Source organism: Lactuca sativa, chromosome 3 (assembly GCF_002870075.4).
Source record: "Lactuca sativa cultivar Salinas chromosome 3, Lsat_Salinas_v11, whole genome shotgun sequence".
Lineage (NCBI taxonomy): Eukaryota > Viridiplantae > Streptophyta > Magnoliopsida > Asterales > Asteraceae > Lactuca > Lactuca sativa.
Window position 1 is genome coordinate 42,194,087 of NC_056625.2, and position 11,301 is coordinate 42,205,387.

The window sequence follows — 11,301 nt, forward strand, 5'->3', positions numbered from 1 at the left end:
ATCCGAAGGAGTCACCTATCTGATCCGAAGTACGCCCAGTGTACAACGAAGCATGACACGCCTCGCACTCGATTTCTTCGGATGACGCATGCAGTGACGAATTCGGACGCGTACGCCCAGCGTACTGCGAGGGTTCCGGGCTTATTTGCTCATTTCTCCTCCTTTTTGTGTCGAAGCTCTGCGTGTAAACCCCCGAAGCCATACCGACACCCCGGATCTCATATCCAAGTTAAGAAGGAAGTTTCACGCTCCCGAGATCCCGAGAAGTGCGATTCCCGAGCCGAAGCTCTGCCCGCGAGAAGTTCGATTTTTGTGAAGATCTTCCAGATCTACCGAAGAATACTACTTCTGCAAGTCGTAGTGCTGTCCGATCATCTTCTGATCAAGTGAGTGTGTAGTTACTTTCTTCTAACGCATAATTATGAAGTATTCTATATGAAATACGTGTTATGTGTATAATTTTGTTGTTATGTGTGTGAATTTATATTCACTCTCTTCTATCTCGTAGATCTGATTTATTTTCTACGAAATATGTGTTATGCGGGTGTGCCTCATCTGTTATGTGGAATATGTATTGAATGAAAATGCTATACAGGTTTTAAACTATGTATAAAAATATATAATTTTATCTACTAATATGTTGGGTAGAACATGGGTAGATAGTTGATGTATGATAAACAGATGAGAGGCCTCGATGTTGTTGTTGTTGATCTAGTTATTCAACGGAGTATGGATAACGACCACAGACTCTTTCTAAACAGTCCAGTGAAACGCTAGCAGGTTCATAACTTGTAGGCGTTGTAAATGATGTGTTCACCGGTGTACTCTATCCCCCTCATGGTTGCCTTTAGGACATCTATTGTTGAGGAAACACCTTAGCAGTACTGTCCGTCCCGATTAGAATCCTAGATTAGGTCACTTGAGATAGATGTTGTTTTAGGGACGTAAAGTGAGCATAACGGGAATGGGTAATCGGGTTGTTGTTGGTTGGTGAAATTAAATATAATTATTTATTGTGGGTTGAAACCCTATATGCTCACCAGGCTCCCAAGCCTGACCCACTCAGTTTTATTTGTATTACAGGAAGTGGCGCAAGGGCATAAGATGGATGAATCATCGAGTTGTTTTGTTTACAAGTCTGTATATGTATATATTTGTTGAACGACTTGTAATGTTATCGTTTATGCTTTATGGTCTGTATCGGAACATGACATCCCGAGTTTTGATTATATAATGAAAATGCATCTCTTGATGAAATTCTTCGATAAATATTATTTTATCATATTTTGTTTTGGGAACAATTTCCGCAACTCTTTTAAATCAAAAGGATTTATTCTGAAATTATTTTAAAAAGCATAAATGAAACCGGTCTTTTCTGGCCGATATTTTGGGGATGTCACACATACATCTAGCATCCTAACATAACAAAATCATGGGTTGGCATTGGTTCCTTCGACCCGCTAAAAATGGTGAGGAAACTCATCTCGCACTGCCAAATCTCACAAAAAGGATCTCTAACTGTTGGCTCGCTAAAATCCCTGTGCTATCAATCACAAAATAATCATCCAATCAATAATTGAATCCCAAGTCACACAAAGAGTCTAAACTAGGGTAAAAGGCCTTTTTACCCTTCAATTTGTTCGGCCCAAGGCCCAAGTCCAAATCAATTGTCCAAAGGCCTAATATTCTAAAATAATCACCCAAGGCCCACTAGGGCCAAATTTTCCAAATTGGGCCCAATGCCCTTCATGGGCCTTAAACCAAGGTCCAAAGTATTCTTAGCTCCAAAAAAATACTTTAATGGCCCAAAATAAATCCCTAGACTCCTAAAGCCCAAAATGAAGCCCAACACCAAAAAGCAAACTTTCGCAGCCCACTATTGAGTACACAGGGCGTACTCGGCTTGTACGCTAAGCATACTCGCTTTAGGGCTTGTATGCAGCGCATACAAGCTTGTACGCCAAACGTGCTCCCCTGTTTGGCCAACTTTTCATTTCCATCTCTTAACCGATTAAGACCTCAACCTAAACTCAGATCTAACTTCCTTAAGATGGTTTATCACATAAAGTTGCCAACTTTACATGCATACATGGCTTAATGAGACTCTATAGCTCAAAAGGGCTTAATAAATGACTTAATACATGCATGAGACCATAAACACCATAAAGTTTGCACCTTTAAGCTTGAGGAACTCTCCAAACATTCAGATCTACAAGATTTAGCTTCTAAAACGGCCTTAACCCATCAATACCAACCAAAAATGGACAAAGGGGCAAAAAACCATAACATGAAGAGATCTAAGCAAAGAGTAGACAAGGTATGAACTTTATACCTTAAAAGTCACCAAAATATGGAGCTAAATCTGGATCTCTAGACTTCCCTCCAATGAATGAGTCTTCTAACACTTCAAGGAGCACAAACCACCAAAAATCAAGACCAAGGCTCAAGAACACTCAAAGATGCTATTAGGGTTTTAGGACAATGGAGGTTGATAAAGAGGCCATCCCTAGGGACTTAAGGAGCTTATATAGGGTGCGACACCCTAAAATTAGGGTTTCATTAAACCCTCGTATGCCCAACGTAACCCTCGTACGTGATGGGTTTTATACAAACAAACAATCCTATGTGTACATGCAACCCTAGATTTGAGGATCTATGTCTTCACTATTAGACATACAAGCATTGAACACAAAAACTAGAAACCCTAGGAGGCACATCTAATTTTTTAAATTAACATATAATTAGGGTTAGGATACATACCTTGATTGTTATATTGTAATAACAATCAAATCCTTGAAGATCTTGAACATTGGTAGCAAGCGCCACAAGTGTTGCGCCTCTAATGGCTCACAAACAAACCTAGCAACCAATGATTACTATGGAGAGAGAGAAGTAGAGTATAATTTCGGCCCTTAGCCTTTCTTGGAGTGCCATCCACTAAATCCAACCCTATAGGGGTTTATATAGGTGATAAGGAAGGTTTAGGATAAGGCAGGTGTATCTTAGATAACCCTAATCCCTTAACTTCCTCCCTAAGGCTTCCAAGGCACCCTTAGAGCCCAAGAAAACCCTAGGACACTCTAGATTTCGTTCCCCCACCTCTAAGGGAGGTTCTAGAATGCTCAATGCACAACTTTTGATCATTGTCACCTTTAGTCCCTGTAGTTTCAATTAATTCCTTTAATCCCAAAATTAATTCCAAATTAATTTTTGATTAAATATTAATTAAACAATATGATTTCTAATTAATATATTATATCCATAATACATTAATAAATCATTTATCTTGATTATTAATTTATTAACCAAGCAATAAATTAATAGATCATTCTTCTCCCTCTAACAATTATCCTATTCAATTGCCAGGTTTGAAGGCAACCCAAAAGGACATTGCTACTATCAATTCAAGTACATAACAATTATAGTTATGGGCTTAGACACCTAATCCAACAGTATGCACAACGTACGAGGCTCAACTCCGCGATCAAACTTCCTCCTCAGTACGCTAAGCGTACCATGTGGTACACCACACGTACTAGCTTCTCATCTAGTACGCTAAGCGTACCCAATGATACGCCCCACTTACTAACTCCAAGGACCAAAATGCAATATCTTAATTAAGAAGTGTTAAAAGGAAACATACCAAATTCAAGCGTTACATAAGGATAAAAAGAAAATTGAAAATAAAAGATTATTTAGGATAAATAATCTAGACAAAAGTCGTAGTAATAAAAAAAGTGAACTCTTGCATATAAAGAACGCCTAAATATGATTTCGTGAGAAGAAGTTATGATTTTTCGAAGTTCAAGCGTAGTAGTGTGCAACTCATAAACCGAAACCTAGATCGGTCGGATGTTAGGAAAAACAATCTAAACGGGAGTTGAAGATCTCATCGATATGATCCGTTGATATAAAGACAGTCAAGAACGGAGGTCATATGAGAAAGTTAAGATTTTTATTCGGGCTTTAACAGATTAAACCAATAAAAATATAACTTTAAAAATAAAGTGAGAATTTAGCCGACGAAGTCTAAATGAAAGTTGTAGATCTCGTCGATAGCTATGCATGGATACAAAGAACTTCAAAAACGGAGTTCGTACGAAAACAACAACAAAGCATCTCGTTGTTTATATAGGTTGTGAATGTTAGGATATATAAAATTGTCCAACGGTGTTGGTTGTTGTCGTGAAATACCTTTGTTCTTTATTTGTATCCATGGGGACTTAAGCCATAAGTATACATGTTTTTCTCGATGAGAACGCCTAAGAGGTGGTTTAGGCATTTGTATTCTTCATGGGGAATCATTTTTATATCTGATGAGCCATTATATGTGGATATCTTTGTAGGTCTATCATTCAGCAGTTGTACATGTGTATCTAACCGATACCCATACCTATGTTTCCATAAGTCATTATTTTATGTATTAGCAACATCATCTATGATAAGTGCCTATTATAAAGTTAAATAAAAATGTACGGGAGTGAAATAACTAACAATGTATATCCACCCCCTTTGAGGTACCAACATCATCTCCGACAACCTTATTATTAAGTTTTAAAAGCATCGCTACTATAGCTTCAAGTTCTACAAAACACATCTTATGTGCCCTCAACTTCTCGCAACATTCACGAACCTCGTTTTGCAACTCAATAATAATTCGGTCTGTATTAGTTAATGGTACAATGGGTGGTGGTAGTGGTGGGTCGAATACATATGAAATTTTGGCAACATCTGACTGCGCCTTCTTTTTTCGAGGCTTATAGGTAGGCAAGTGATGAGGTGATGGTGTTAGCGAAGGTGCCCTGTGAACGTATGTGGTTATTGAAGTTGGACGCTCAGGCCACGCGGGTTTAAAAGTTCACCATTCAACACGACTCTCATTTGTTGTCGGCTTCGACTTTTCTATAAGTCTATAGTCCCGCCAAAAAAATTGTAAAATTGTAAATAAGCATAAATTATACATATAGGTGAAGATTATAAATAATATAAGTAATCATACATCGTCAATGATTAGAAACTTCTTGCATTGACCAAGCTGCATCTTCTTCAATTTTGACCATCCAACAATCTGAGGGATCACATTCTGTTGTCAGGTACCAAACAAACTGCTCACGAGAAATGTCTGAAGGATCCATATATGAAAGAATCATGTATTACAATATTAGATAATAGAAAACGTTTAGTTGTTAAACATGTACCATTTTTTGAGGTTGTGTAGTACTAGATGTATAAGCTTCTCAACCTTATCGATCCCAAATTATCCTCCCGTATGGATATTCGTGACATAAGAAATTCATAATTGATTTTGTAAAAATATTAATAATGATAATTATAAATTAACGACATGATACATGTTGAATTCATTAAGGTTGGATAACAAAGCGAAATACTCCTCTGTTACAAGCAACCACCCATTGAAACCATTCTTTAACAAATATAGAAGACATACACGGACCACTTCCTCGTCCGATAAGTCATTAAAGGAATTTTCAAACACATTGACCACCTGTTTTAATTTCACAGAGTCATTCTTCTTAACCATCGGAAATACACGGGATCAAAATGCGGCGACAAAAATGGAGGAAACAAAATATTCACCAAACTGGAAGTCGATGAGAAGACACAATTCTTTCTTACCAATGCTCTGTCACAACTTCATGGCAAAACACATAATGTAGAAGTAAATGATCCCCTTCTACCCCCACATGAATATTTAAGCATCTACCAAAATAGGTCTTTTGGAGCATAATCTTGCATGGTGATTTGTTTTTGAGTGCCACAAGAATATCCGCAACAATTGCGGGTTTGCAAGATAGTGTAATTGATGCTTCAAAAATCTTGTCATGCTGCAAATAAAAAAAAAACAATTAATTTCAAGGTAACTCATAAGTTTAAACGGTGATCCAGAACGAATTGTGATGAATATTTCGGAGTTGTTCTTCACATTCCCGACTTGTTCTTCGTGTTGCGGAGTAGTTCCTTACATTCCGGACAAATCGGAGATGTTCCATAATGTTTTTTTTTCTTTTTGGGAATACTAAATTCCGATGTATAATACCATAACACAAATAAGTAAACTACTTTTGGGTTGGTCTTAAATCTAATTTAAGCATCTAGAGTAGGTCCATAACGCGTTTTGTCCATTCTTGAACTGTTCCTCGTGTTCCAGACTAACTTACTTACAACAATAATCTTAAAATCAAACTACTAAAAGTGTCGGGGTGAATGATTTACCCATAAAACGACCAAATCATCAAAGATCGTATTTCATATCTTCTTTGGTTTTTAAGTTTGAAATATGTAGAAGGGTCAGAATGTGTAGGAATGGGTTTGTAGTTACTTATTTGGAATAAAATCTAGAACCAGGTTTTGTAAATTGAGCCTGAGAATATCTCGGAGTAGTTTGAAATGGGCATTCTGGAATGTATTTAATGAGTCGGGCTGGATACAAAGTCTGAAATGGTATGTGGAATGACTCATAAAAAGAACAATGTTTATTTTGAAAAAATGATTTTATAATGATTAATAAATACAAAAAAAAAAGGTTAGAATACTTCGACTCCCAAAAAAATAAAATAAAAGATAATAAGGCTGGAGGGAGTGGCCTCGCCACCCCTCTCGCCAAAAGGTTCGCTAAGAGATGTCACACCATCCCCAACAGTTCGCTAAAGAACGCGCCATGAAGAACTCGTTAAGAAGATAGCGAGATGAGAGAGAACGGAGAACTTAAATCTGATTGGTTATTTCCTTTTTCTACTTTTTTTTTTCAAGATTCACCTTTGGTTCGCTGCTGTTGCCTCCCTCAATCTCCTCTCCACAAATTTGAGCTATTCACTTGCTTTCGGAAAAAAAAAATCGCAATTTCTAAGCTTGAAAATGGAAAATGGAAGACTGTAGCTGCAACTAGTTGCTGGGAGGAAGAAGACAGAAAATCTGAATTTGACAGAAATAGACCTCCAAAGGTCACATACTTACACATCACACCCCCTACTTTAATTCCTCTCACAAACTAAGTTTTCGAAATTACCAAAAGGACCCTACACTTAAATTTTATACTTATTTTCACGTAATTGATGTAATATTATATTAATTGTTGGTGATTTAAAAAAATAAAATTTGATTAAAATATATGCATAAAAAATATTTGTGTGTTAAAATAAGTGAAAATATTTTCATATATTTGATCAATTAGATTAAATGGTTGCTCGGTGGTTTTTTGATTTTTTAAATAAAATTCAGATTTAAAATTTTTCAGCATAAAAATTGTTTGTGGATTAAAATAAAATAATTTGATTAAATAAGAAAAAGAAAAAAAAAATGCTAGGAGTGTTACACTGGCTACCAAATGCTAAGGGTTAAATAGTAAAATATGAAATGACACTTAAAAATCTTGCAAGGTGTTAAAATTACCGCTTAATAAAAAATAAAATCCAAAATGTCGTTTCTAGACCTAGTTTATCTTTATTGAACTAAAAGCGAGTGGACGATCGTGTTCTTCATATTCCATTCACGAAGGTATAACTTGAATGCTAATAGCGTTAATATCTATTTGTTTCTCAAGCTAACTATGTATATAACTGCATACATTGCATCTGAATCTGATTTTCGATTATCGTCGTAACATTCTCCGTCCGCTGTCTTCTGGTTAGGGTTTTAATTGATTTATGTATCATTAGTTAATTTTGTGTAATTATCTAAATGTTTACACTGCTGTCGTCGATTCACTAATTCTTTACTTCTTCCCCTGGAAACAGATATGGATTGCACAATTTCTGAGGAGGAATTAAACTCACATAAATGCTACCATACTAAAAATCCCAGCTTAGGGATCGGGTTTTTAGGTATTAGGGTTTCTGCCACCATTTCAGTTAGTTAGTATAACTTAATCGTTTGCTTAGGTAATTAGGTGTTAGCATCCATGATCGAGTGCAATGAATCAAAAGATGCAGCGGGATGATGGACTATTTATCAGTTAAATTTCTTCAATTTTGTATTCTAATTAGAGAAGTAACTGTATATGAAAGAATACTATACTCTTGGTTCTTGATTTTAGTACTTTCCAAATGCAAAGCTGACATGGTGTTTCTTGCCAAATGACAATCAACATTTATTTGCATGTAGTATTTGTTATAATGTTTGATGTAGTTTTCTATGTTTTCTCATACTTAAACAATTCATACTGTTTTTACATCTGAAAATATGTGTTTGATCCCAGAAATCAAAGTATGTTGTTTATAGGATGTAACATATACTATCTACACATATGACATCTGATGTCACTGATGAGTTTCATCTCCTTAAATATCTTCAGTATAATTTTTTATGTGATAAGAAACCAAGTAAATGCAACAATGTGGTAACTGCTAGAGTTGGCACTTATATTGTGCATTTGCAGCATACTAACAGGTTGTGATATCTTTGTGCGCTTTCTTTTTATTTTATTTTCTTTCTAATGATTTTTCAACAAAATTACTACATTGGGCTTTTAGAGACACCATAATGGGTATCATTTGAACAAAATGACCAAAACACCCTTCATAAATGAAATTCATTTTATTTAAATTTTAATAAGTAATAATTTCACATGCTACTGAACCTTTACCCACACGCCAAGACTAGGTATGCCTGCATGAACCAAATACAAGAGATAATACCCTGGTGGTGCAATCTCAGCCGTTGATGGCCCAAACACCCCAATACTATAAGTCTTCATAAACGACTCTCCTACCATCGACACATTCTTATCATCCTTCAACACCACCATTCTCTGATTCATTCCCAATGAATGTGTCGTGAATGATGGTGCTATAATCCTCACTGTAACTCTCGATAGCTTCAAAAACTTCAATACTGTAAACATCAATATCAATGGCTTCCTATACTCCATAACCTCAACATCAATGCTCACAATTTCTGGCCTCAGTGGATCGTATTCTTTTGCTAAATAAGGTGGTAAAAACGCTTCCAAACTTAACTCAGAAGGAAACTCAACATTTGTAAAGTTATAAAACGGATTCGGGTTGCTACCCGCTACTAAAACCCGCCCGTCCGTCACCAAAATAGCAACCGAGTTATAAAGTCTTGGTCTCGATGCCGATTGCATCACAGAAAATCTCCTATTCGGAGGCCCGTTCGGGTGGTAAATAACGGGCCGGGTCACCGGATCACGTGCGTTGCCCCATCCGGCTGTCCCCGACCCGGCTCCATTTATGATAATCACTTCTCCGTTAGGCAAAATGACCATATCACCCATGGTTCTCGCAATCGGCATCGTTTCGATCTCCCAAGCAGGATTCTCATTCGTGACTTTTATCCGTCCGCAAGTCGGAACTGCTCGGATGAATTCGCGGGCCCGTTTTATGTTCAAGAACGCGTCACGTGGGGCCCCACCGCATACCATGACCTCGGGCTCGATTTGCGTGTTTTCATCTAACGGAAGCAAAATAGACGACCCGGAGCTTGGGTAGTTTCGCGGGTCGTCCCCGGGAATTGGCGGAAGGTGTTTGACTACACGGTTTCGGTTATAGTCAAACACCACAGACCGTATGTTTGCAAAAATGAATAGGTTTCCATCAGGTAATAAATGGACAAACGGGTACAAGTTATTTTCGCTTATAACCTCATCAGTTTTAAAGAAATCCAACCAAAAAGAAGATACATTGAGGGGGGGAATAAAGTAATCCGGCAAAGTCGAAGGGTAAAACTCGTAATTATTTTGTTGTCGCCCGCCTATTATGATAACCCGTCCATCGGGTAATATTTGATCGGTCGAGTACCACCTTCGTTCAGTGAGGTACCCATGGTACTCGATCCAATCACATGCCTCGTCATCACATGGGACCATGGTTCGAACCGTGTGGTCCCCATCATTGTACCCTCCGGTCTGAACCAGGGTCCCGTCTGCTAGAACTGCACCAGACGAGCACCATGTATCGGTTTGAATAGATAAAGGTCGAAACGTGTTGGTCTGTATATCGTATAGGATTGAGTGAGCTGTGCAGTCCTTTTGGAGCATGGGATCGAACGGATCGTATCGACATCGGTTGAATGGGAGAGTTATGTTTGAAGGACCGAAGTCGGTTCTATCAAACATGACAATTTTGTCGTTGTGTAGGAGTTGCATGTGCATGGGGGATATGCCGAGGTTGTCGTGTAGGAGAGTCCATTTGCCGCTGATGCCGGAGGTATTTTGCGGTGGGGTTAGGGGTATGGTGGTTGTTGGAGGTAAGGCTAGTAGCGTGAAAAGGACAAAGTTGGTGAACATTTTTTGGTGGTGTTTGTTGGGAAATTGGTGTGTTTAGGGTTGGGTTTGGTATGGTAGTGAGGTTGAGAAGTTGTAGGGAGGTAACTAGATTTGTGTGATCATAATGAATAATCATGGCAAAGTAATTAAACTGGTTCATTTTTAGCTAGAATAGTGGTTTGTTTGTGTCATATTCTTTGAGCCTGACACCAAGTCTGTCGAGCCATTTTTGTTTGCGAGTTTGGAAGATATTTTAGGGTTTCTTTTGTTTGTTGATAACTAGGAAGGAAAATACATCCTTATTGATTGTTCTATTAACATCGTCTGTGAAGTCTGAAGACGGTGTTAGTTTTTTAGCGAGCTTCCCATGTCAAATTCTTTTGTTCAATGGCCATCGAATGCCTTTGGGGATTTTTTATGCATCAAGAAGAAACAATTAAAATCTTTCAATTGTTAAGGATTTTTGTTTTTTTTTAAAAGTTGTTTGTTTTTTCAAGAATCAAGATCGTTAAATAAAAAACAATACAACACAAACAAGTTTAGAATTTGATAATGTATAATGTTGAAAAAAGAACGAACTCATGAATGAAAACTATCTTCGCAAGTCTCTATATAGGTGAAAGTTTTACATGAATATACTAGACGATATATTGAGTGTCACGTCTCCAGCGGTTGTTTCTAATAACATATTTGTTATGTAATCGTATGTATCAGAAAATTGGTTTCGTGTTTAACGTAAATACTTAAATAAGTAAATGTTGATCATGCTTTCGTTAGAGCATAGCGGACTAATTTATGATACAGATTGGACAAAAAGTAAGTTCGTGCAAAATAAATGGCGCTCATGAGACCATAGCAAGCTAAATCTTCGTAAATGTATCATCACAACATGTGATTTGCGAATTTGATGGTTGTTTTGTAATAAAATATAAAAATATGGTTTTTAGTTATATTTTACCACCCGAACAGATCAATATAATTTTTAAACTGTGTTTGACATGCATAAACTAGTTATTTATTTATTTTTTTGACCTCATTGCACTTTAGTGTTTAGTGAA

At 37.0% G+C, this 11,301-nt stretch overlaps 1 protein-coding gene and 1 long non-coding RNA gene across 2 annotated transcripts; one reads left to right on the forward strand and one right to left on the reverse strand.

Moving 5' to 3' along the window:
* Positions 1–7,402: 7,402 nt before the first annotated feature.
* Positions 7,403–8,070, forward strand: LOC111881544 (uncharacterized). Its single transcript, XR_002846859.3, has 2 exons — positions 7,403–7,515; positions 7,755–8,070. It is a non-coding gene; the product is annotated as an uncharacterized LOC111881544 (long non-coding RNA).
* Positions 8,071–8,587: 517 nt separating this feature from the next.
* On the reverse strand, positions 8,588–10,264 carry LOC111881572 (aldehyde oxidase GLOX). Its single transcript, XM_023877976.3, has one exon. It carries the CDS (start codon positions 10,262–10,264, stop codon positions 8,588–8,590), a length of 1,677 nt encoding a protein of 558 aa, XP_023733744.1.
* Between the last annotated feature and the right edge of the window lie 1,037 nt (positions 10,265–11,301).

Excerpts from the sequence above, each read along its gene's own strand:
- LOC111881572 (XM_023877976.3), bottom strand. The coding sequence starts at position 10,264 with ATGTTCACCAACTTTGTCCTTTTCACGCTACTAGCCTTACCTCCAACA.